Source organism: Struthio camelus, chromosome 11 (genome assembly GCF_040807025.1).
Source record: "Struthio camelus isolate bStrCam1 chromosome 11, bStrCam1.hap1, whole genome shotgun sequence".
In the NCBI taxonomy this organism is placed as follows: Eukaryota; Metazoa; Chordata; class Aves; order Struthioniformes; family Struthionidae; genus Struthio; species Struthio camelus.
In genome coordinates this window covers 24,436,695-24,463,780 of record NC_090952.1, presented here as the reverse complement: position 1 = coordinate 24,463,780, position 27,086 = coordinate 24,436,695, and the positions used below count along the sequence as shown (strand labels likewise).

The 27,086-nt window shown below is 39.2% G+C and overlaps 1 protein-coding gene across 2 annotated transcripts; it reads left to right on the top strand.

The window, feature by feature from the left end:
• Positions 1 to 286: 286 nt before the first annotated feature.
• Positions 287 to 26,806, top strand: WDR44 (WD repeat domain 44). Of its 2 annotated transcripts, none has more exons than XM_068957604.1 (20): positions 287 to 467; positions 7,229 to 7,262; positions 9,398 to 9,469; positions 10,016 to 10,646; positions 11,300 to 11,430; positions 11,521 to 11,613; positions 12,567 to 12,703; positions 13,754 to 13,837; positions 14,150 to 14,256; positions 15,255 to 15,406; positions 16,915 to 17,053; positions 17,150 to 17,214; positions 18,487 to 18,600; positions 19,954 to 20,076; positions 20,824 to 21,015; positions 21,202 to 21,303; positions 22,789 to 22,904; positions 24,287 to 24,414; positions 25,113 to 25,244; positions 25,690 to 26,806. In XM_068957604.1, the coding sequence occupies exons 1-20, from the start codon at positions 391 to 393 to the stop codon at positions 25,782 to 25,784; spliced, it is 2,724 nt and encodes a 907-aa protein (XP_068813705.1). In that variant the 5' UTR covers positions 287 to 390; the 3' UTR covers positions 25,785 to 26,806. The 2 variants fall into 2 exon arrangements, with proteins under 2 accessions (XP_068813705.1, XP_068813706.1); XM_068957605.1 differs by lacking the exon at positions 287 to 467 and adding an exon at positions 580 to 875.
• The last annotated feature ends 280 nt before the right edge of the window (positions 26,807 to 27,086 follow it).

Genomic DNA, 27,086 nt, shown 5'->3' with positions numbered 1-27,086 from the left:
GGCGCTGCAGGGGGTGCGCGGCGCTGCAGGGCGCAGGCGCGCTGCGCAGCCCGCCGCAGCCAACCGCGCCGCTAGGGGGCGCCGCAGTGTATATAGAGGAGGAGGAGGAGGCGGTGCTCCGCCTTCTCTCCCCGCCCCCCTGAGTGACGTCACGGCGCGCAGGTCCACTCTGGCCGGCGCGGCCGCTTGCCCCCACTTCCTTTCTCCCGCGTGCCCTTCCGCCCGGTAGGGGGCGGTGTTGGTGCCGCTCTCGCGAGAGCCGCGCGGCCCCCGCTCGCTCGCCCTGCCCTGAGGTGGCCGCGGCCCCGCTGCGCTGCGCTGCCGGCGGCCCGGCCCGGCCCGGCCCGGTGCGGCTCGGCCCGGCCCAGCCCAGCCCGGCGCCGCGCCGCCATGGCCTCCGACAGCGACACCGAGGAGTTCTACGACGCGCCCGAGGACGTGCACCTGGCGGGCGCCTCCCCCGCGCCGTGAGTCCGCCGCGGCCGCCGCCCTCCCCTGCCCTCCCTCAGCGCGGCCCTGAGGGGAGGCGGCGGCTCCCGACCGTTACGGCCGTTAGGGAGCGGCGGGGGGGAGGGGGGAGGGCTGCGCGCTCGGCAAGGAGGGGGCTTGGCTCGTCGGTCCCGGCCGCGGGCGGGGGGGGGGGGGGGGGGCTTTGCTTGGCCGTACGGTGGCTGAGCGAGTGGCAAGCCCGAAAAGTCGAGAGGATGCGGAGAAATCAAGCTGCTGGCGGTGTAGCTTCCGAGGCTTGTGGGGCTGGCAGTAGCCATTATCTTGATGAGATCATATCTGCCTTCCTCGGGCAGACAGTATGTAGTTCTTAGAAACGATGTGCGGTGGTAAATTTAGGACCCAGCAGAGCGAATCTCTGGAGTTTGGTAAGAGTAGCAGATTTTTCTGAAAAGACAGACTAAGATTCTTCTGAGGCTAACTGTTGCTGTAGGTAAAACAACTTCAGCTGTGCTGTATCGTTTGTTTTTTTTTAATGGTTATGCTTTTGTGCACTGTGCATTTGTATTTAGTCACTGCATGGTTGTGTGTAGCGCATTCTTAACAGCGTTTTATAGTGGTAATTCTTAGTACTGTTACCTCAAAGCTAACTGAACCACTATGTTGTAGTGTAGCCAAATACACTCCCACTTTTCAGAATGTAAATATCTCTCTTTCCAGTCGTATGTTGAATAGGCTGAGTTGTATCAGTTCTGTTTTTCATATAGTCTGGACCAGATCTCTCCATCACTTGACCTTGTAGGGTGGGGTTTCATGTAGTTATTTGAAGAGCAATAAGGTAGATTGTGGGATCATCCATTTGAAGCTTTAATAATTAACTAAGCGCTTGTTTTAATCTGTGTATCTGTGGCCACTGGACGCCTAGAACAAAGGAAAAGCTAGATCTGCTCTGCTCACCCACGTATCTTGTGATAAACCTTTTCTGAACTTAGCTTTTTAAGTACCTCGTGAAAGGCATATCTTGGCATACCGTTCCACGAGATGTGCTGAGCCAAATCAACAGCCTGCTATTCCTGGAATGAGGTCTTGCTCCAGCTGCTTACCTTGCACTAGCACTGGTGACTATTGAACCCTTCTATGTGTTGCTATAGCTCAAAGTAATGGAAAACAGTTTTTGCTATTTCTAGTTTTCAGCTATTTAATGTGTTCAAATAGCTGACAGAAGGGTCTGGGAGCTGGGGGGAGGTGTGAAGGAGTTGGGTTTGTGCAGCTAAAAGTAGGAGAGGCAGAAAGGGGAAAAGAGATCTTCTGGTAGAAGTGAGCCATTAAATCTGGCTCGGGTACAAATGGAGCCATAGCTTAGTGTCACTGGGGTACGTGCAAGGGTTAGTAGACTCTTGTGTATAATGCGTAATAACTGTTTTTTCTAACTTGCTTTTGATGTAAATAATGCTGTATGTTCAGACTTTGAAGATTCCTCCAACCTGTATCTAAGCAGAACTTGATTTTATGAAGTCACAAGTTAGGAATTAAATTGAAGATGCCTTTTATTTTTATATTGCTCTTCCGTAACCTGTAAGAACGCACCATTGACTGAAGACTTGACTCAACGGCCTTGAGTCAAGTAAGGAGGTGATCTCAGAGGGCTTAGTTTGCAGTTCAGATACTGAATACGTAATAGTACCAACAATAGGGAGAGTATTTTTCTCTGAGCTTTGAGATTTCTTGAGAGCTAATTCCACGTTTATCTTTGTCACTTCCCAGAATTTGGCTTGTAGAACATAGTTCTGAGACTTCTGCATGTGTAGTGTGAATTGGGATGCACAAAAAAATCAAAACCTTCTCATGGGAGGAAGGGCAGCTGAAAACAAATGCATATTGCTCTCTGCAGTTTGAATTATCTGCTTGTTCAGTAAGTGCTCTGATGATCAGCAAAAATGCTTGGAGATCCTTTTTTGCAGCATGTGCTGTAGCCAGTTTTTACCAAGGTTGTGTAGGTATATTTGCCCTCGTGATTCGTATGGGATTTTAGGGGGGTTTTGTAGCTTCCTCCCTTTTGCCCTGAGTTCTGTGTGAGGAAGTTTAGTAACTGCTGATACAGAACTACTGAAAGTGGTGACAACTGAGCGTTTATGTAAGCTTACTGACTTCTTTGATATTTCATTTTTTTTACGAATTGTCTCCTGTGATGTGCAAAAGTGGCATTTTCAAGTTGGCGTAAGCTTCCAATTCTTCTCATAAGTCAAGTGGTACTGAGGGTTAAGATCCTCATCAAGGAAATCACCATGTCTGTATCCTCAAAAACCTACATAACTGGTGATATTTAAGGATTAATTAGCAAAAATTACAGAACTGGTTACAGAATGTTTATTTCGGATGATTATGGGCTGAGATAACTCCAGCATTGATGACTTCTGTAAGATGAAGTGTGTTAAGCAGATGTTTGGAGACTACTGCATCCCCTCTGGCTAGGCCTGCATGCTTCACTTTTGCTCTGTTTTTTTCCTTTTATGTTTAACTGCGCTTTTGATAGCGCATATGGAGAGTGTCCATCTGTTGGGTAGCTGGATCCCAAATCATGTCTGTTTCTATTAGTTTTTATAGAATCTAGAAAAAAGATCTAGGTGCCTGTGTAGACCTGTCAATGAAGGCATCTGTTTGGATACCTTCCACTTGCTGGTGGAGGGGGGGATCAGAGCTGGTGTGACAGAAAAGAATTAAGAAGGCTGAAAATGTAGTAACACTGTGTACACTATGTACAAATGTCTTTTGTCACTCTGCTTGGAGAAGACTGTAACCATAGTAGAGGTCTAGAAAAAGAATTAGAGGCATGAACGCTCCCCTGAAGGAGAACAGTTGTTTTGAGAAGAGGAGAATATGAAGTAAGGCACACTTGTCCAGGTGCAAGCATGTGACTGACCCTTTTATATCTTATAAATAAGGAAAAGGGACCACCCGCTCTGAAATGAAGAACTGCTAAACCTAATAGTTTGAACATTATATGCCTAATAGTAAGGGGCCAATTTGTGTTTAGTTTAAAAAAAAAAAATTGTTAAACTAAAAAATTATTACAAGAAGATAAACAAAAGGCACTGTGGTCAAGAGACAATGTGGATAATGAGAAATATCCTCTAGTACCTTAATACCTTAATTAGTTTAAGTTATTGAATTCTAGCCTCAGTAATCCTGTCCTTCTGAAGTTGCTTCCACGTTGCTCCTGAAGCATTGAGTTTCCTTCTCTGTAGGAAATGAGATAAGTTGTACACTGATGACACATGGGACACGCTTAGCACAACCTTTGCTTGTGTGTATATTAGCCAACATCCAAAGCCGATCTCAGCAGCAAATAGATGGAGTATGGAGCATTAGTTCTGTCAGCGTAATAACTTGCTGCACTGCAGACAAGCTTCTGTGTTCCGAGTTAGCTGAAGCTCCCAAGTGCTTTCCAAGGGTAGCCCAGAGTGCACTGCAGTGAGGAATCCTTGTGGTTTCAAAAGCGTGGACTACCATGGAGAGCTGCATCAAGAATAATTGTAGCTTTCAGGCCAGCCGTAGGTTAGACGGAGGAAACCGTCGTATGCTTCTGCAAGCTGAAGAACAGCAGTAGATATGGTTACTGGGCTGGTTGTGATTGAACCTGTATCTTCTGTACAATATACTATTGTATGTTCACTTTAAACCTCTTTTCGTTTGCCTGTTAACATATCTTCTTTGTAACGATATAGATCATCCTAGGAAAGCAGGCAGATTAGCCCTGGGGTTTTGTCCACACTCATCATTCTTAATGCTTCTCCCTCCTCCCTGTTTTTTTTTTTTTAAGGGCTCACTGTTTTGTTTCCAGTCCTAAATTTTATCAAGAGCGGGCTGAAAATGGAAGCTTAGTAAAGATTCAGACACTTTGAGTAGGTACTAGCTTGGCCCTACCAGGTAGTGGGAAAGGCAGCTTTATATAGCCTGGTTGGTAATCAGGATGAATTTGAATGCTGAATAAACGCAAAAATAAAGTTCTTTGGGAGTTTACCTGACTTTCAGACATCTGGTTATATTTGTGCAGGTAAAATAGATTTTTTTTTTTAAGCTTAGTCTTTATAAATAACTTTGAACATCCTCTCTGTTAAACTAGTGTTATCATGGCCAGCATTACAAAAGAAAACTTAAGTTAGAAGCATTTCATTTGAAATGCGTTCTGTAAGATCCATTGTTGTCAAATGTGTAATCTCGTTGTTTACTAACAATAATACATGACAACAAAATTAAGTATTTGCCTTAAGTTTTACCATTTTGTGGTATGTCAGTCTTCATTTTATATCTGATAACCTTGTAAAGCTACAGAACTTCCAAAGGAAGATCGATGTTTGATCGTTGGATTGATCTTCATAGCAAATCTTTTCAGATACTTTTGCTGCTCTATATACTTAAAAAAAAAAAATACAGACATTTCAGATACTGTATCTGTAAAACCTGTGACCTAAAGTAAAACTATGAGGGGGAAAGGTTGGTGACTTTAAGTGCTTGGGAAAGTGAGACCATTGCAGAGTACTGTTAAACTACAAGAGGTTTCGGTTATCAAACTTCTGTAACATACTTTGTCTTTATAAATGTAACAGCACATAAGAAGCTAGTTGTTACCCTGAAAGGGGAGCAATGATGCTTACGTGCTGCACTTAGTTCAAATATTCCTCAGGCAAGCTGCTACGTTTCAGATCAGTTTAGAACATAACCAAATAAGTGGTGTTATTGCCAAACCGTTATGGAAGCTTTGGAATGTTTTAAAAGGATGTAATTTCAATGGCAAAGGTTCATCTTAACGTAAGTATTGTGCATTTGATACTCAAGCTCTCAGTACTGTTTTATATTCTATAGCTGGTAGCTTAGTAACCTTTGTCACTTGAGTAGCTTTTTCCTAAGGCATTTGAGTAATGCACAAGAGTGGGTAATAACATCTGTTTTAGCATGAGTGCAGATTTTCCAGGAAGTTGGAAATGGAAACAAGGTCTTTTGAACCTCAAATTTCGTGTTACCAGTGGAGGAAGGATTTGCCTGTACCGGATACCACTTGGTGGGAAGCGTCTCAATAAAGAGCTATAAATTATGTATTTGCAGTTGAGAGATTTGCACTTTCTTTAGGTTGTGAAGTCTAAGCAGTGCGTTGCAACAGTGGGACCCTACTCCTTGCTGAAGCCTGAGTGCTATAGTAATCGTAACTGTATTTTATTGCTAAAGAAGTTGTTTTTGATTTAATGGAGCACTGACACGCAGGTCTGCCACTATTTCTGTTGAAATCCATGAGTGTTTAGTGCAATTGAAAGTGTTTTGGATTTCCAGTTACTGAAACAGGCTGGCCTTCTGGCTTTCCCTGGCTATATATTGATATGGGAGGTGAAAGACATGTGTTTGCTCTTCAGGTCAAAATATTGATTTTTGCCTTTTTTGCATACTGGGGTTAGCGTTTCCTTCTACAGAGCATATGCCTTGTCTCAAGTGTAAATATCTGGGCAGACACATGTGGGTTTCAGAGACTGTATATAAATCCACTGTACTTTCTCATTTACTTAAGCTCACGTTTATACCATGGAGTTTTCCTTTTGCCATAAAATGCTTTCAGATGGTAAACAGAAGAACTGAAACTCAATTTTGGCTTAACAATGATAACTTAAAAATGAAATGGAAATAACTTTTTTCGGAAGATGTTGTCCCTTGAAACTGTCATTTCAGAAGCTGGAGATGAAAATAAGCCTGAGATCTCTGTATTTGTATATATTATTCAGTACAAGATGGTGTGAATTGTCAAGTGCCACTGAACTCAGCAGCCGGTTGGGATGCTTGTGCAATCCAGGCTGCATGCAGCCTGTAAGGCAGTAAACTGTAGTTTGCTCTCTGCTTGTGACCAACAAACTTCTTTAGAGCTGAGTAAGATCCTGTTGTCAAAGTCAGCAATGTGACTCAATATGTGAATACTGAAAATCTTGTGAAAATGCAAGTTCAGGGTATAGTAAAAGTTGACAGTTTGCTGGTTAGACTTGAATGGTGACCTAGAGAAAAGTAATTACTTGATACCAGTCCCCTAAGGTACCACCTTCTTCCCTCTATTTCAGTTAAGCAAAAGGTTACGTGTGAACGTATGCTAATACAACCCACAGTTTCAGAGTATGTGCTTCAGAGAGCAAATAGTCCGAAACTCGTTCCCTCCTGTTGTGTTGTAGGTGCTTATATTTATTTTGAGCATGATGGTTAGAAGCAGGAGCTTGCGTTTCTTAGAGAGGTTGAAGAGTAGAGTGGTTATGATAGTGTTGACATTACAGGTTAGGATTCAGGCACTTGATCTGGCGGGTTCTAGAGCATTCACACTTCTTTCTGAAAGTTTTGTTTTTCTTTGGTGTCCAACCTGCGCTTTCTATAAATGATAATTTTAAACCTTCTATAATTTGAAATGTTTTTAAATGTGCCCTAGGAATAGCATCAGTTTGTTAGAAAAGGGTGATAGAAATGTGATTTCTCATAACTACTGCTGAGAAACTTTCAGGGATAATAGGAGCAGTGGGATCTATGTATCTCGGAGATAGCTGGGCACTTAACTCCATTTGGAGCCTTTTGTGTAAAGGAGCAGTATCAGAAACGTTCACTTTGCTAATCCAACGTATCAAGTATACATTCACTGTAAAGGAAGACTGCGTTATAGATTCTGTTTAATAGGAAGCTTGAAGCGATGAGAGTGTTTTTGGTTTTGGTTTTTGTTTTCCTTGGAGTTCTCTACCTAAATCTATCTTCTTCTCTCTATCAGGTCACCGACAAAAGTTGGATCTCACGTATTCAAGGTAGGTTTCTGCATAAAACCAATCAAATACTTATTGAAGAGCAGTGTGTTGAGCATTTTTACCGAATGTAGACGTACTGTGACAGTCTAACATCTGCAAAGATAGGAAATTACAGACTTTCCTTGTCGGGAGCAATTATGCTGATGTCTCTTAAACTTCCAGCTTTCCTTTTATTTAGGGTATGTTGACATGTTTGAAGCTAATTATACTCTGAAACATATATTTGCAGTTTAATTGAGTTGTACTTAATAATTAGACTATCCTCTTTCAAGTGATTTGTGAATAATAATCAAGTCTCTACAGCAGGATACAGCAGGGTTTTAGTCTGATTTGTATGAAATAGGTGACTTTACTCCCTTCTGTCATCAAACTAAGATTTTTCTTATTTTGTACTTCAGAAGCCTCCCCTCTAGGTTATATGAAAATAAAACACTATATTTAGCTTATAGAGACAGTATTGCCACGTCCCACGCAGGTAATTAGTATGCTGCATCTGTGCATGGTGACAGTGCAGCTGAATCTGACACTTAAGTAGGTTAAGAGTTGGAACATTGTACAGACAGCATTCGTTGCCTGGTCTTGGAGGGGCCAAAGGTGATGCTATACAACACGCCTACACAGAATAGAAAAGGCTTGACGTTTTATCCCGAAAGTGTTGGGCAATCGTAGTGAAAACAGTAGTGTTTCTGATTAGTCAGCAGTGTTGGAAACTAAGTGATAGTGCTCTGCTCCCCAGCTGTCAGTGAATCAATAACCTCTTTACAGAGATATCGTTTGGGAACGGATTTGTATTTTGTTCTGCTTAATATCCCTTTAATAATACAGTATTAAATGTTTAAGCCTTTCAAGAAATATAGTTCCATCATTTTCTGACTAAACTCAGTGCAAGCAGTCAACTTCAAAACTAACTTTTATGTCGATGGAAATGTGGGGAATGTTCAGGTATAAAGTTCTGTATATTGCATGTAGGATTCTTCAGTGTCTTCCTAAGTCACTTGCTCAAAACTTAACTTGGTGAAGGTGAAAAAGTAGTTACTTCTCTGCTTGCTACCATATCAGTTCACCGAATGTGACTAATGGTATAGTTTGTCTTGGAGCGTGTTAGAAATATTTAAGTCCAAAGTTTAGTATGTGCGAGTTTAATGTCAACAGAATTAGCAATTAATATAATGGACTTCTGTAGACATGAATTACTCTTAAGTATTTAAGCTGTCATACCTTTGAAGATTAATGTGATAAAGCAAAGTAGAGCACGCATTTGGATTAGAAACGCAATTTTTACGGAAGTAGGGGAAGGAGTGGACAGGAAGAACTTTTCTAGTAATTACGGCTGTCTCTGCTTGATTAAATCATTTCTTGAGGTCAGAACTCTCTGAAGTGGATGATCTACCTAGGGTTTTTCAAATGTATTATAGTACTTTAGTATGCTATGAAGATTCTATTTGTGACTGACTATCCGAAGGTTGCGTTTATGGTTTAGTATAAGTTTATAGATATAGTATAGATGGCATCTAGCATTTCTGATCAGGCATTTATGTAATAACAACAAATATTAATGTTGTTCCATTGACTGGCTAGTCTTTTTAAAAAAAAAAAAAATCTGAGGAGATATTTGTTGCATATCTGTACTAGGTTGTCATTGTCAATCTTGTCAGGGTCCAGAAAATATGCAGAGGTCCTTTAAAATGGCTGTTGAGAAATGACTGTTATCGTACTGTTTAATATGGAGGCTATGTATCGTGCACATTTCCAAACCAGTACAAGCTGAATTAAATTCATAGTTTAACAAAAAATATTTTATAATAGCAAGAGTATCTCTGGGGACTTAAAATGTTCTGGGGTAAGAGTTGAGGACTGCTGGCCTCAACAGAAATCAAAAGAAGTTTTGTGTCTGTAGACAGGAGGACTAGAATAGCTTTTTTTAGTGCTGTGCAGGCTATCTCTTTATGTATCCTACTGTGAAGTGCTTTTGATGTGTGCTGTGCGTTTCTGCTGTCAGATGTTTAAATGGTAATGTGTTATATTATAGCAGAATGCTTCTCCTTTATGTTGTCTAACTGGTTGTAGCTTTCTTTGCTAATTCATCTTATTCAAGAACTTCTTACTACTGTTTTCCTATATTTTTTTTTCTGTAGGATACAGACAGCAAACTAAAAGTTGGAAATGAAGCCTCTGTACAAGAAATGAAACAAGATGATTCAAAAGAGGTAAGTTAAATATTGCTTTACGTTTGCAACATCGCACTAGAAACATTAAGTAGTTTAAGAGCACTCATCAAGCCTCATCCCAAAACTAGCGTAGGTTAGAATTTATGAGAAACGTCAGTGAGACTGCTCATCTAAAAGGTAAATATCAAGCTGGCTGTTTTCAGAACGTTTTTAGGATTCACTGATGTTAAATTACTTGTCTGATTTGCACAATCGTTTATAGCTGTGTGTGAGAACCTCTGAAGAGGCAAGCACCTTTTGTTTCCTAACTTTCTTTCTCAAAATATAAGTGTATTGAAGTGAGTAGCAAAACACAATGGAAATCAGTCACTTTGTCTTATTTTTGTCTTATCTTTGTCAGATAGGCCTATTTCTGCACCTGGGTTCTGGTCTCCAGAGTTTCTAAACAAAACATATTTTATATACAAAACAACTCTTCAGTGGAAGAGTTTTTGTGGTATTGTACAGACTGACTGGTAAGTGCCTCCCAAGAATGCCTGATACTTAGCAGCAGAATTTGTTCTTTTATTTATTTATTTTTTTTAGATTATTGACAGTATTATAGAAGAAAGCCAGAAGGTACAAGAGCTAGATAATGATCCTTTAGCTTCTAGAGGAGAAGAACTGGCTGTTGCAACTTCAGGTGCAAATGCTTGGATTTCTGGAGCAGAGGTCATTAGTAGTATTCCGGAAGTATTAGCTGCTAAAATATCTTTACCAGAAGACTCTGGAGAACCAGTGCATCAGAGTGTGTGTAAGGACACTGAATTGGCCTCTGGCAAACTTTTGTTTACTTCTGAGCAACAAGAAACTAATAAACTCACAAAAGTTACTAGTGCAGCTGACGATAAAATCAACGAAACAGAAGCACAAGAAGAAGCATCAAAAAATGAAGAAGTAACAAGCAAGAGAGAAGCAAATGCTTTAGAACAAGTGGCTTCGGATTTATCTACCAAAGACCTTTCTACAACAGAAGAAATGCCTCCAGCAAAACCACCACGGCAGCTTACTGTAGAACCTGATATAGTTGCTAGCACAAAGAAGGCCGTCCCAGCACGACCACCACCTCCAACAAACGTTCCTCCTCCAAGACCACCACCACCTGCCCGGCCTGCTCCGCCACCCCGGAAGAAAAAGAGTGAACTGGATTTTGAAGTACAAAAACCTGTTTTAGAAGGCAAGTATTCTATCTGTATGGCTTTAGTTATCTACAGGATTACTGTTTTCCTGCTTTGAGTGAAGAATCATTAAATTTCTTGATTTCGGTTTAGTTGACCTGTAAACAAGGAAAAAATCTTGTAACTGTCTTAGCCTCAGACTTTTTTTTTGGAAACTAACACTTTCTACCAAAATAGCTGCTTCTGTAAGCAAGGAGAAGTGGTCATGGCAATACAGGCTGGGAGCGGGGTTATGCTAACTATCAGAGTAATCAAGTCACCCGTTTTTCCACAAGGTTGCCACATGTTTGAAGTTGCACATTTCAAATGAGTTGCGTACCATGTATATTGGCATGGAAATACAGATTGAGATGTAAACTGAGATGTCATGAGTATGAGTATTCCTGGGATACTAGAAAAACTGTCAGAAGAAAAAAACAACTTGCTAATAAAACTTCTTAGAGCGCTAGGCTTGAAATCATCCTTGTGCCTCTGGTTATGTATTAAAAATATAATTGATGAACGAACTGCCACTGAATCAATCTTAAAACAAAAAAAATTGCCAGAAAGGGCATTTAGGGGTGTAACTGTGCTGTTAGGATTCTGGTAAACTATAGCCTGTCTGTGGGTGGTGTTACGTTCTTTTTCTTCCTAATACGAAGTCTCTTTTCAGTTCCTCGAGAGCATTTTACAACTGGTGGTCTCTTAACTCCAAGTACAATGACAGAGAGCATGCCCAAAGATTCTCAGCCTTCTTTGGATTTGGCAAGTGCAACTAGCGGAGATAAAATAGTTACTGCGCAGGTATTGGGAAATGGTTATAACTCTTAGACTAGTTACAACATTTTCTATGTGACGCTGGAGATCACGTATTCTATGTCTGCAAAATTTCAGGAAAATGGGAAAGCAGCTGATGGCCAAACAACAAATGAAGTACTTGGACCACAAAGACCAAGGTCTAATTCTGGAAGAGAGCTCACAGATGAGGTACTGATGATTGTTATCTGTACATAATACATCCTTGTGCTTGTTTTTTCCCATCTATTGAATGAATTGGAATAGTCACAGGTCATTCTTTGCACTCTGAGCGCTATGTGTTGTGATCAAGGACAGCAAAAGCCAGCATGCTGTGCCTCTTATGTAAGGACTTTGTGGTCCCTGAGTCACTTGGGTATTACAGTGTTTGAAGGTGTGAGCTGTGGTAGATCTCGAATGTTATGGGTTGGTTTGTAGATATACAAACATACTGTAAGATTTCAGCATGAGGGAATGCCAGAAAACTGGACATTGGCACCATGCATCTGCAAGGGGAAGGAGTTGACAATAAGGTAATAATTTTACTAATGTTAGGAAGTAGGTTTTTCCGTTAATAACGTCCATTAATCCTGATGATGTCATGAAGCTGCTGCCAGCTGTGTGTTTATATTTGTATGTATAGCTTTTTTGCTGTTGCTGAACAGGTTATGTTCAGTGTACTCGTGCTCCAGGGAAAACTTCTCTTTCCCTTTGTGTAGTACTAGCTAGGTCTAAATGTGTTTTCCTGTGGGTAAAGGTTATCTTTGCCTAAATCTAAACTAAAACTGTTAGAATAACTGAAAAGGGAAAAACTTCAAAATCTTTCAATTATGTAATATGTTTGATGTTAGCATGGAAGGTGTCAGGCAGTGGCAAATGCCTGTATAGCTGCATTTCAAATCTATGAAGCAGAAGCTTGTGATGACATGTAATTGTTAACGTTTATAGTTGCTAGAGTGTTATGGTAGTGCTAACGTACTAAAGGCAATTTTAGCATAAGTTTATTCCTGTAACTTTAGTCTTTGTAACGTAAACAAATAATGAATTAACGGAATTTCCCATTAAGACAAGACCAGGTTTCTGTTGTGCTGTAGGTTTTGGAGCTTAATGAAGTCATCTTGGTTTCATATCTTATTTTTCCATAGGAAATTCTAGCAAGTGTAATGATAAAAAACCTTGATACGGGTGAAGAAATACCCTTGAGTTTGGCAGAAGAAAAGCTGCCAACAGGTATTAATCCCCTGACTTTGCATATCATGAGGAGGACTAAAGAATACGTCAGGTATGAACGAAGATCGCTTTCAGATCTTTCCGATAGTGCTTCTCTCATACTTTTTGCATGCATCAAAACTGTTTATGCACGTAAGGTAGTCCCAACCCATCTGTTTCTTACTGTCTAACATAAGTGGATAATTCCCAATTCTGAGTAATCTAGGCTGTTTATTGAGGCAACAGAATTGTGTTGTGAATCTTCATACCTTAAGCTGACAGAAGGTTGTTATTGCTGGAACTTGAAAGCAAGTATCTCTGAAAATCCAGCCGAACTGTAATTCGTAATAGATGTACTAAATCTATGTAATTCAGAACAGAGCTGACAACAATTTATACTCGAGTACTATATGTTGTTTATGCTAACTCCTCCTGTAATTTTTTTTCAGTGTTTAGTAGATCACGGTGCTGTGAAGATCTGCAGTCATTATAGCTGAGTGCTTTGAGGTTTTCCTTTACTTTCGACAGAGCTTTGGGCCACTGTAACGTTTAAAGCTGAATTTGCTTGTAAACTGTGATAGACTAATGCAGTTTCTTAATGACCAGAAAACCCTGGCCTTCTAGATGCCTAATTCAAAAGCCTCGACTTATGTGCATTTTAGGTTTTTTTTGCATTGCTGTATAGCACTGGAAAGCTCGCTTCTGTAGAACCTTGCTGTTCTGTGTAAAAACTCTTACTGTGAATTTTCAGAATTAAGCGTTATTACCTTATTTGAGCGCTACGGAAAACAAAGCATACAAAAACTGGTAACGTGCTACCTTGTTCTCATATGTAATTTATTTTGTCTGCTCTTACCTTTCCGAAACTAAGCTTACTGTGATGCTTTGAGTTTGCAGAAGGGAGTAAAATATAGCTTTGGCATCTGGAGAGTGTATGCAGTTTTAGTCTCAGGATGCCTCAGGATTGCAAGATACGTGACATTACTTGCTGAACGTCATGTACTTTTGATGCGTCATGTTAAGGAGTAAAGATGGGTCCTAAAATAGTGATCCTACTTTAATAATGTTTCACTCGATTTAGGCTCGTTATGTACTAAATGATGATCGCTTCTGTTTTTCCTAGTAATGACGCAGCACAGTCTGATGATGAAGACAAAATACAGACACAGCAAACGGATTCTGATGGAGGGAGGTTAAAACAAAAAACGTAAGATGCTCTTTCACGTCCTTACAAAGAAAAAGGAATTTATGTTCTGTTTTATTAAGCCGAGGCTCCCCTTCTGATTTTTGAACAAGTTATCTTTCATTAAGTACAAGAAATAACTGAAACTACATAAGCCCATTGTTCTGTAGTTAAACTGAAGATTGTGGTTGTTGTCAAACTAAATGCTTATTTTAAGAAGCAATAATGGAAAGAGATAACACTGCATTTCAAACCATAACTTTTGATTCATAATAGTGGGGAAAAAAAAAGAATTTGCTGGTATTATATGCTGAAAAAGTACCCTTGGTTTTTAAGGACCCAACTGAAAAAGTTTCTGGGTAAATCTGTAAAGCGAGCAAAGCACCTTGCTGAAGAATATGGAGAACGTGCTGTAAATAAAGTTAAGAGTGTTCGAGATGAAGGTCAGTGAAAATGGATTTTTTTTTTTTTAATAAGATAATCTGTTTATCCTTGGGCTTCTAGGAATCGGAGCTGGCTGAGGGACATTACTGCTGTATACTACGCATATACAGTTGATCACAATGTGGCCTCTTAGAGCTAAAACCTGTAGTTTAGTAGACGTTCTGAGAATACTGGGTTACAGGGATGAATCCTTGTAAAGTGGTAGTTGAGGGACCTTTTCAGCTAACTCAGTTGAGTAATTTTTGCCGTGCTGTTAGAAAGTTGTCTGGTTATCAAAATGTAAACTTTCTAGAGAGCTGTTCCAGCAAAAGTAGAAGTGGAGGTTGTCTTCATTATTTTCATAAAATAAAATGGTTTTCCGATTACTTATTGCAGCATTAGAATTCTCATATACCTTGAACTCCTTTTAGAAGGTTTCCTAGAACCCCTATTAGAAGGTTAGAACTGAACATTCTCCTCCTCCTTGTCTCATCAGTATTCTTTTCAAACAGACTTCCAGTAGTTCAGTAAGCCAGTCTAACACAGTCTGAAATAAAAGTGCTGTAGAACTGCTGCACCTTAGCATTGTATGTCGCCAGTGGCTGTTTGCCTCAGTTCTTCTGCCAGTTCTCATGCCCCAAGGACTAATTTACTGGGCCATTTCAGTACGTTCAATGGGAAGAAACATAAAATGCAATGGATACTTTTCAGTACCTACTGAACTGCCAGAAATGACTCGGGGCAGGATGCGATGAATGCAAGAGCTGATGCAAGAAAGGAGGCAGAACAAAAATTGATAGCAATTATTTTGGCTGAGTGTCTGTATTCACTGCAACCTAAAACTAGTGTAGATGTATTTTTAGACCTTGATGTTTAGTACTTGATGCCAAGTACTCTTGTCTTGCTTTAAGATCCTCAAATGATTCTAGAGAGTTGTACTGTCGGAATGTATTGGCAAATATTTACTAATAGAATAAATGTTTACTGCAATATATTTCTAAATGTTTGTTCCTCTTAGTCTTCCATACGGATCAAGATGATCCTTCTTCAAGTGATGATGAAGGGATGCCATACACAAGACCTGTTAAGTTCAAAGCAGCACATGGCTTCAAGGGACCCTATGACTTTGAACAAATTAAAGTAGTTCAGGATCTCAGTGGAGAGCATATGGTAAGTCTGTGAAATTTCATTTGTGGTTTTGCTGAATCTGTTCAGTCTGAGACTGAACTTCAAGTTTTCATCTATGTGGTGACTTCCAGAACTGTGTTAAGCATCATCTTTTTGAAGAGCAGTTTCATTCTGGTGAAATGAAAACTTAACTGGTTTAATCAGACTTTTGGAAAAAGGCAGTCTGTGGATACTGAGACTTCAGGGATTCCCTAGAGCTCCTCTACTGAAGAGCTTGTCTGCATTGAGTTGTATTTGATTTCCTACTTCTTTGAGTCACAAATTTAGGCTGAAGTGGGCTGTGGTTAACTACCAGAACTAAGCACAGATCAGCAAGTTCGGATGTTGACCTACCTGGCAGTGAATAAACTAGTCTGCCAATTGTAAGCGCAAGAAGTATGAATCCAAGTATTGAACAGAACTACTAGATGGGTTCTGCAGGCAAAAGTGGGGAGAGAATAATGGGATACGTGGGTTGGGATGATAAGGAGAAGAGACTGGGATGTGAGGTTTGCGAAGAGATGATTGTGTCAAGTAAGGTAGGAAAACTACCTATTTATCGGTGTTGGAAGTGTGCGTGCTCCCCTGCAGTCTGAAATGGGTTCTAGAATTCCACGCTCCCCTGATTCTTCTGCTGACGGCGACTATCTGACAACAATTAAAACTGGCCCTCATCTTAACTGTTAGGCTAAGGATGATGGCCTACAGTGATCTGTTTGGTAACTGAAGAGTTTCAGCTTATTCTTCAGAGCTAAAGTTTCCAGTCCTACTGGCACTCCATTTGTGTTAATTTCCATCATGCCAATAGTTTACTACTTAAAACTTGAAAATTCTCCAAAAGGTGTCCTGAAAGGATGCTAGATTGGCAGCCAAATGCCTAACTAAATAGCTGTTTGTTAAATAATAAGGAGATGGAATATTGTGTATGCGTAACACTGTGCTTTAACTGGCTACTAACTATGAAAACTTTGCATTTGAGAAAGAATTGTTACCTTTACAGGCTTTGCAAAGCCTCGTACCATAGTCATGATTTACTAAATACACATTGTACTTACTTTGGGTGCCAGAATTGACGTAACCAAGTACAACTTCTCAAAAATTGTTAGTGCAGCTTGTGCTACCTTCAGGTGCAGCTGCAAATATTTGCCCCTTCTGCAAATCAAACAGCAGGTCATAAGCCACTAAAAATGGGTATGCTTGGTAACAATCAGCAAATCAATGACAGGCAGAATGCTGTGGCAGTACTGAGCTCCCTTGAACGTGAAACGTTCCTCTTTTCTACAATAAAACTGCCTGTGCACTGCATCTGGCAAAGCATTTCTGCAAGCATGTTGCACCAAGCACCAGTTTTAACAATTATCTTTCAGTGTCTTGATCTATAATTTGAATGTTTTACTTGTGGTATCTTGTACACGTACTAAATCATGTCAGTTGACATTATAGAAAGGCTTTCTGGTATGGGGAGAGGCACTTCACATAAAACTGAAACAATGAACTCTTTATTTTGACAGGGTGCTGTTTGGACAATGAAATTCTCTCACTGTGGTCGATTACTTGCATCTGCAGGACAGGACAATGTAGTGAGAATATGGGTTTTAAAGAATGCTTTTGACTATTTCAATAACATGCGAATGAAGTACAACACAGAAGGTATGTTTCTATGCATGACTACAGTCGTAAAACACTAGAAGTTGCAGTTATTTAGGAACTGAAGAGTTGACCGTGGGGTTTCTGCCTGTGTTCTAGGCCGTGTCTCTCCCTCCCCATCTCAAGAGAGTCTGAATTCTTCAAAGTCTGATACTGATGCAGGGGTACGTACGCTAGATTTTGGGAGGGGGGAGGCTACTTTGGGGAAGGGAGAGTTGCAGCGTTCTGTAATGTCAGATCTTCGTTATGACTTTAGCCAAACACATATTTTAGTTTCTCATCAGTAAAAACAAAGTTTTTGTTGCATCTCTGAGGTGTGGGTGAACTGTCTTAGTAATAAATAGACATCTTCAGTCTACTGCTGTTATTCCGTGTGTATGGAATACAAGCAAGAAACAAAGTAGCTGAACTTAATGCTTTACACAATCTGCGTAGCTTCACTGTGGCTTTCTGCTAGCTAATTCATCTCTGTGGAATTTTGAGTAAACTACTGAAAGGGGCTGGGGGGAATGTTGAGTTTCCTGTTCTAGTGTTTTGCCTTACAGTATTACTGAAGGTTAGCGTCTGACTTGATGACTTTTTTGGAGGAAGGCCAGGTTGAGCAGCGGGATACTCAGCATATTAAAATATGACATTCTTTAGTATTTTACACCTATATAGACTAAAATGGAACATGATCAACCAAAAGTATTAAAGCAATGTTACTGGTAGAGTGTTCAGATACTTTAGTGAACTTTACATTAAAATTAATGTCTTTAAGTTTATTTCTATTTTTGATGTTCAGTAGTGTAAGAAACAGATGACCAAATGAGGGTTTTAAGCAAAGATTTTAGCAGTAACATCACTAAAAACGTGTGCCCCTTTGGTGCGGTGGGGAGAGGTCATTCCTTACCATAGGTAAGCGAATATGCATGCTTAACCACGCACACACTAAAGGATATCGTTTTGAGTTAGTTCTTTACTGGAAAGCTTTTGTATAGGGACTTCTAGTTTTGTTTTGCACCTGTTTATTCTGAAAGGATCTTTTATTATGAAGTTAATCTTCTTGATATGCACTAGGAACATGGAAACTTTAACTCACAATTTATATTCTAAGTTGGAATACAGTTTTCAAGGTTGGTATACTTTGTTCCAAACACTTATCTTAAGATGTTTACTTAAATAGCTGTCTTAAGCTTGTCCCGTTGAAATAAAAGCTGCACTGATGGACAATGTAGAGCTTAATTTTGTAATTTCAACGTGATGTATTTCGAGCACCTCATTGTGCTCGAAAAATGACTTTGTTTGTTACTACTGTGTCATTCATTTTAATGTCACTGGAATTGTTCTCCAAACTATTATTGGCCTTGTACCTTTTGTAAGCAGTAATTGCTTTTGCATTATTTGTAATATTTCCAGCTGATGTTTTCTCATGTTTCTAAACGCTTATCTGATAGATTTGCAGCGGAGTTGACGAAGACCCAGATGATAAAAATGCCCCATTTCGTCAGCGACCGTTTTGCAAATACAAAGGACATACTGCAGATCTTCTTGATCTTTCCTGGTCTAAAGTAAGGTGCCTTAAAATAGACTTCGTAATTCTCCTGTGGTTTTATGGTTTTCTTTTTTCAGTTGCTGTTGGAACTATGTACCTAAACGGTATGGAACAATTTTTGCAGTTAGAGATAAAGTTTAAGAGACCACTTATCCCAACTGTTCCAGTTGGAATAAAATGAACAAAATTCTTGGTGTTCCTTCATGAAGTTTTACTTAAAAAGATCAGGCTAGTAGTAATTGTCGTTGCATGTTCAGTAACGAAGTTAAACTGTTTAGAGTGGAAGGAAAGGAATTTCCACTGAGCTGTTATATGACTTCTGATTTACAGTGTTATGCTTTTCTTGCCTTCAGTATGCTCCACTGTTTTTATACGAAGCGTACAGATTCTAAAGTTACTGCTACGTATCTGAAGATAATTAGTCTGAAGGTTATAACTGGAGAATTACCTTGTCCTTAGCTTTCAGCTTTTACAGAGCTAACTCAGTTAATTCTCCATGTTGGAATAGACTTGTCATTTTCTTTAAGAATACAGTCTGGCTGAAGGAGCTTAGACAGGAGGAGCTCTTACCCCTCCTGTGAAGCCCAGTGTGCAGTATTTTCTCTGAATGCTTTAGCTAATTTCAAAGTTTTACTTCTACGGAGATTCCTCCAGAAAAATTACTGTAACTAGGCATCAGTGCCCTGCGGTTAAGGAAAACACTCATCGGTATTGATAATTTCAATAAAATATTTTATTTGAACAGATAAATTGTTAAATGTCATAGCAGCAGAGCAATTGGAGAGACTTCCTTCCTTTAGTCTTAGGATGCCACAATTAAAGAAACTTTATTTCTGAAGATTTATCTTGTTCCTACTGGATCACCCCTCTTCTGAAACATTAACTTTCTGAGCAACTGAAATTGATTTTTGGGTTGTGACTAGAGAATTTTTTCCTTAATATGTGAAGCTAAGCAGTCCTGACAGCAGCATCTTGTTTGAAGAGAAGTTTCAAAAATTCTCTCCGTTCTCCCCTGTAGTCCAGTAACAGAATGAAGGAAGAGAAGTAGAGGACATTGCATAATAAAACAAAGTATTATTTTTTTTATTCAGTGCCCCAAGGATGCTGTCCTAAAAAAAAAAAAAAAAAAAAAAAAAAACAAACGAAGTATTTCAGCAGGTTACATTGTTTAGTGAACTAGTGTTACAGCTTACTTATTCTTCAGTGATCAAGCACTGGGACTTGGGAGCTGATGCTTTTCACAGTTGCAAGAAAGCTATCATTTTAAGTGATATAATCCAAGCAAAAATACAAGATATCAGGTTGCTTCTTTATTTTGTTACTTTTGTGTCTATGAATAAGCCAGGTAATTCTGTTGCTTGTCCCACAGAACTACTTCTTGCTGTCGTCTTCTATGGACAAAACCGTCAGACTGTGGCACATATCAAGAAGAGAATGTCTCTGCTGTTTCCAGCATATAGACTTTGTCACTGCTATAGCATTCCATCCAAGAGTAAGTGTAGTTGTCGTCTTTCCTCTAGAGAGGGAGGATTTGAAATGGCGAGAGTCTTCCCCCTTTATTTGCAATTAAAGAATAAAATGGGTTTGTGAATTTGAAAATATCCCAATTGGATAATATTCCAGAACTTTTAAGTGTTCGTCTTCATAAAACTTCACCAGGAATGTACCTGTGGTTTAACCATTTGTAGGCATGATGCTGAAAATGAATATTCTTTTGGCTAAAACCTCACAGCTGTCATAGTTTTTAATAACTTGGTGAAAAGTCTGAAGTTCCAACAGGGGAAGTTGCGATTAGATATTAAGGGGGAAAAATTTTATAATGCGGCAGATCAGGTTGTCCAGAGAGTACATGGACTCCTTGGAGAAGTTTAAAACATGACTGGATATGACCCTGTACAACCTGCTTTAAACTTGGAACTTGGCCTTGTGTTGGGCTGAGAGAATTAGAGACCTCAGGAGATCCCTTCCAACTTATCCCGTAATTAAAAACAAACAAACAACGAACCTGTAACATAAAGCTTCGTAATATTAATAAAACTCAAGGAGAGGAAAAGCATTTTTCAGTGTTGCCTAGAAATGCTCATAAGTAACTGGTCAATGCATTGTGAACTCATCTGGGAATTCTTATTTGGGAGATTCTGGAGGGAAGACATTTGGAAATGGGTCGATAAGGTTCTAAGGAAATATATCAGGAAGTACATATAGCACAAGCTGGAATTAATGCAGTGTGTCCTCTCAGGATGACAGGTACTTCTTAAGTGGTTCACTGGATGGGAAACTCCGACTCTGGAACATTCCTGACAAAAAAGTGGCACTATGGAATGAAGTAGATGGGCAGACAAAATTGATTACAGCTGCCAACTTCTGTCAGAATGGCAAATACGCAGTTATTGGCACATATGATGGAAGATGCATCTTCTATGACACGGAGGTAAAAAGTTTGAGACCGTCTATTTGAAAAATTTTCTCTGTCGTGTTATACTAGCATTTCATTTAAAATCATGCTTATTATGTAAGTATCAGGAAACAACTCTATTAGAACTTAAAGCAAAACAGTTTAGAACTGAAGCTTTTACACAGTTGCTTCAAGTTAGGATAAATGTTAATTTCTTTTCAGCACTTGAAGTACCATACACAAATACATGTGCGTTCTACCAGAGGCCGAAACAGAGTTGGAAGAAAAATTACGGGCATTGAACCCTTGCCTGGAGAAAATAAGGTATTTTATTTCAATGTAACTTCAGCTCTGTGTTGGAGTCTGATACTTATATCTAATGCTTGGTAAGTCTGTGCTAAGCTTTCTGTTTGTTGTCACTAGCTTAAATCAGAAGTCTTCTGATGCTGCTAAAATAAAAGCACTTTTTGCTTGTTTAGACTAACAGAATACTGCATAGTGGCAGAATAGAACTTTTTCTAGTGACGTTATGTTCTGAATAATGTGAAGTGAAAAATTGCTGACAGATGGCTTTCAATGAAAACTTCTTTGGCATAACTAACCTTTCCAAATGAATATACAGCAACTGAAAAGAAGGTGAAAGCTCCAAAGCTGTAATCAAAAAAAGTGTATCCCATTCTCCAGAACCGGGTCCTTTTGTTTAATTTTGGTCTGAACCGAAGTCTTCTGTTGAAAGGGTCAAGTTGTCATGCACAGAATATGCTGTTGGGTATTAAAGTCATAATCTAAAGCTGGAGAGTTTCTCACTTGTGTATAAAGTTTCAGGTGTTACGTGGGATCAACATCTGGCTTTAATAAAGTAATAAACTACCAGCTTTTATTCCCTTGTATTGTGTTCTTGTCAGTGATACTTACATAACTGACTTAATTCAAAGACATACAGGAGAACAAGAAATGAGCAGTGCCTTTGGGTTTGCATGGAGTGCTGTGTCTGACATGTTGGATGATTGAAGTAAGCACAGCTCAATGAACTTTTAAAAAAGCAGATAGGAAACTGTGTAATCTGATAGTGATAGTGTTCCAAGGGTTGTCACAATTTTGTTGCTTTAAAAAGATTAGATAAATAGAAATAGTCAATATTTATGGTATCTACCCTGGTACCCTATTCACAGTGTCATCTTGAGACTTAGTGCTAACTTGATCTGCTCCGTTTCGAAGGTACCAGAAAAAGACTAATCACCTGGATGCTCTTACTCATTTTGATGACCCTTTCATGGGCCTCTTTGTTTCTTATTGAAAAGCGCATTTAAATTTCTGATCTGGGAAAACGTGAAAAAGAAGCAAACTTGCATTGACAAAGAAAAGCTCAGTTTGTTTATGTAGTGAATAATGGCCTCTAAATTGTGCTTTGTGATTGACGGGTCATGACTTTCCAGGAATCTACCCTATTGGAACGTCTGTTCCGCTATATTACTGCAGAACGAGCTCCAAGATAACCTTTGCAAATTGGTGACCACGTTTTACTTCGGTAAAGAGTAGCTCTTCTGGTTCAGACCAGTCAGTATGTTCTTGATGTACAGTGAAGTTGTCTCCTGTCCATTGGCATAGGACCAGAAAGGAGAATGTCATTGTCCTAAATCTTGTCCCGCTTCTTTAGGACTATCCTTTGCCCATGTTACTTTTTATACTTCTGTCAGAAGAACTGAGAATTCTGACTGAATGAACTGTGGTGCACCTTCTCATGCTTGCTAAATTGATAGCTCCTAGTGTTTTCCACTTTTAAACTTTCATTATTTATTTCCTTTCTAGATACTAGTGACATCAAATGACTCCAGAATCAGATTGTATGACCTAAGAGATCTGTCTTTATCCATGAAGTACAAGGGTTATGTCAACAGCAGCAGCCAAATCAAAGCCAGTTTTAGGTAAGGAAGTACTATGCCAATTGAGTTGCTGAATTTCTGAAATCCTGTGGGTGAAGTAGAGGGGCTTTTGTTTGAATAATCAGTGTAACCTGGTATGAAACTGAGCTTCTGAAATGTCACTGGCTAGGAATACCAAGGTAACTGTAAAGGCTCTGCTCAAGTATGACAAACCTGCTTATGAGCAAGGAGCTTACATGAATGAGCGAATCCTTTTGCATCGACAGTGTGTTCGTGTCCATTATTACTACTGTAAATGCAGGAAGTGTGCTAGAACTTTAGGGCTGGAACACCATATCTTTTCTCTCTTCCATGGTAAATAGGCTTTATTTCCTTACTTCTGTCATATACTGGTGCAGATGAGTGTTGGTCTCCCAACTGTTTTTCAAGGCTGTTGGTCATTGCCTGTGTATCTTCACTGTCAGCATACAGCCTGCAAATCTGAGTTGGAGACTGTTTCTGTTTCCTTGTGCTGTCTTAAGCAGCTTCTTTGACTTTGAGTGCATTGCTATGACTGTCACAGAAATACTGATTTTAAAGGTAGAAAAGAGGAGGGAGAAGATTTGCTCCATTTTCTTATTGAATACAATCTTGCAGATGCCAAAGGGGAAAAATGCTTGGGTGTTGGTTTAACTTGGACATTGGGCAGAAGGAGAGAGTAGTGCTCAAGGAATAGTGTTAGGTTTACTCTAGATGGTTAGCTGTTAGCCATTAAAAGTATCTTTAAGGCTGACCAGTATTTCACAAATCAATCATCTCTACTTGTAAGGCTGTAGGATAGATACTACTAGAGCTTAATTACGCATTTAGATATGTGGCATATGTATGCAGTAGGATTAAGGATAAACATTTCAGTTGGATTTGCACGTGCTGTTTTGTCTGTGTTATACAGTTACTTGGTTGTCTTGTTGGATGCCTTTCTTTTTCCACCTGTGTGGATCTTGCATACCTGTAACAGAAATTGTTTACTCTCTATATATTACATATAAGATGGGGTGTTCGCACAGGTTCCAATCCAAAACAGAAGCAACTTGCAGCTGAAGAGTATGTCACTTTGTTGTTGTTGAACATAACTGTTGGAACCCCTTCATTATCGGAAGCTGAAGGAAAACAACTTATGTGCACCATGATGAAATCAAGCTCTTGCATCAATTGTGTGCTATTTGTGAAGACTGTTTTTTCCAGAGGGAGAACATCAAAGAGCCTTCATGCACCATTGTTAAAACGACTGCATATTTGTTGAGCTGCAGTCACTAACATAAAGGATCAAATTGGATTGTGAATTTAGCCTGATTGCTTCGTAAAATGACAAGTTGTCTTGAGAGCTTGGAATAGCTTTTGAACAGCTAAGAAAAGTAATGCTTTTTTCTTCTTTGTATCCATAGCCATGACTTTACATACATTGTAAGTGGTTCAGAAGATAAATATGTTTATATTTGGAGTACATACCATGACCTGAGCAAGTTTACGTCTGTAAGAAGAGACCGTAATGACTTCTGGGAAGGCATTAAAGGTAAAAAAAAAACAAAAAACAAAAACAAAAAAAACCTCACCCAACATTTTCCCAGCACTGCTATTCATTTAGCTTAAACAAATTATTAGTATTCTAGAAGCAGAGTTTGTTGGTAACTTGTGGGTGTTTAATGAGGAAACTCTGTCAGAAAACCTCATCTTCAGGAAATGTTTCACAGATGCATGACTGGAGTAGCAAGAAATGGGTTTGAAGTCTGAGTAGGTAGGAGCTAGTCCAAATTCTGCCAGTGAAACATTACATTGATCCAGAATCTTTGACCGATCATCATCGTAAAAGTGGACTACTCAAAATACTCCAGTTCCACTTTATGGAAAAGTGACTTTGAAAACAAATGCAAGTGTTTCTTCCATTGCAGGATTGGGGGTTTAAAAAAAAAAAAAAAAAAAAAAAAAGCAGTCCCTATCTGCTGTGCCCTCCCACCCCGCCCCCAGTCCTGGGAAATACAGGACCGTGTTTATATCAAACGTGTGTTTCGGCAGTCTTGCCGATTGGTTATGGGGACATGCAGGAACTTCTGAGATCCTCGAGCTCATAAAACAAGGACAATTGTTCCTTGAATGGGTTTATCTGGTGCCACTAGCACTGAGATTCTTGAAACTTTAATTTATGCCTGCTGTTCTTATAAAATTAGCAGTTCCTTGAAACAAGGTAATCAAAATTGGATTGTCTTTCTGAAGCACACAATGCAGTGGTCACATCTGCGATTTTTGCTCCCAATCCTGGTTTGATGGTGTCACTGGAAACTTCTGAAAAGCAAGAAGTTGAAAGTAAAGGAGAAGATTCTGAAACATCAGATACCATACCCTCTGGTAGGTGTTTAAGATAAGCTCTGCTTGATGCTAACTGGAAGGAAAACTTATATGTGGTATGAGAAGTAAAAGATTATGAAGAATATTTTTCAAGTTGAGAGGTTTCTCAAGCAGAAGAAACCTTGCAGGGGCGTGGATATATTCATACTGTAGCAGTTGAACATTTTGGCAGCCACTGCATTCTTAAAACCGCTTAAAATGTGTGAATTGAGGGGCATAACTGTAGTCCTGTGTACTTTAGGAGTATTCTTTTTACACCTGAGCTATTCTGAGGTAGAGCTATACCCCTATTTAATAAAGAGTCCCTCTCCTAGAAATGCAGGTGCTTCTTGAAGTAATGGCTTGATAACAGGCAGGTGATGGAGGAAGAGGGGTGTCATGCTGATAGCTCTTTTCTGTGCACTTGATTTTAAGAACTGACCATTTATTTTCTTTCCTTATTAAGGAGCTTTGAAGACAGATCACACAGAAGTGCTTTTATCGGCTGACTTTACTGGAGCAATCAAAGTCTTCATTAACAAAAAAAAATATGTATCTTAATTGTTTTGCAACTGACAGCATAAAGCTATGGTACTGTGGGATTAAATTTCCATAAATAATGTGGGCAAAAACAAAGTCTCTAATATAATAATGTTACAGGCTGATTTATTTTTAAAATCTTTGTTTTAAAGCTACTCAAATACTGGATCCTTTGAAGGCAGTGTCAACCTATTAACACTGGGGCTTGTAGAATAGAATGGAATGTGTAAGAATAATCCTGCCAAACATCAGACTGTAAGCTTTCTAAGAGCAGTTGTTTTGCAACACAGTTGTGAACGTGCACAGGTTTCTGCACGAAATGGATTCACACGTGTGTGTGCCTTTTGGTTACATGTGCTAATTTGAACATGTTCTACCTTGAACATGTGCTTCAATCAAGAGGATTTTAGTGGTGCCTGTGGCCACTAGATGTCAGGAATGGGGGTGGGAAGGGAAGGATGGAGGGATGGCTGGAAAAATGCTAAATGATCTAGCTTGACCTTTGCACAAAATTCCCCTTGAGAAAGATCTTGAATTTGCAGTAGCTATCGTTCAGAATTTTAAGTTATGCAAGTTTTTGATGGGTCAACAACCATGTGTAAATGTTTTTATAAATTTCTCAACTTCAGAACATGAAAATTTTTTTGTTGTCTTTTAATTGTTGTGGACTTTAGATTCCTTTCTTTATATATAATTTTTTTGCACACTGGAGCACAATACTTATGTGTAAAGAATTCTCTCATTCCTGTTGATGGGCACCAGGCTATATTCACCTTCCAGGTAAAATTAAGCTGCATTAGAAAATTCTTATATTTTACAACTATGTAAAATAAACTGTTTACATTTTTTAAGCATTGTAGCTTAAAGTTTTAAGTTCTTCTTGTTTGTTTAGAGCCACTGAATTTTGAAAGTCTTTGTAAATATTCATAAAAAAAACCACCTATGAAGTAACATTCTGGGCATCATAACCCATGATATGTTATTGATGGTCAAGTGTTTCAGAGAACAGATTATATCATTAAACTTGGTCACACGCTTGGAAATTGCTGCTTCTTTTCCATTTTGATTCATAAATTTGCCTTCTGTGTGAGTAGTTTCTGCCTTTTTCTCCGATCATTGATGTTGCATACATTTGTTCACTTTTGAGTTCTGCTTTTTCTGATCTATCACTTCTTTGACGACAGGTTTCTTCCTGAAGTAATAGGGAATTGAGTACTAGAACTAGCAATTGCAGAAACTAATTGTGAATAACAGGAGGAGGGAGCACTTATTAGTGGGTATGAAATCCAGATAAGAGGATGGGCCCAAGCCCAGCTTTTGAAA

Excerpts from the sequence above, each read along its gene's own strand:
- WDR44 (XM_068957604.1), top strand. The coding sequence starts at position 391 with ATGGCCTCCGACAGCGACACCGAGGAGTTCTACGACGCGCCCGAGGAC. Across the intron at positions 468-7,228 it reads GCGGGCGCCTCCCCCGCGCC|GTCACCGACAAAAGTTGGAT; the intron begins GTGAGTCCGCCG and ends TCTCTCTATCAG. Across the intron at positions 11,431-11,520 it reads ATAAAATAGTTACTGCGCAG|GAAAATGGGAAAGCAGCTGA; the intron begins GTATTGGGAAAT and ends GCAAAATTTCAG.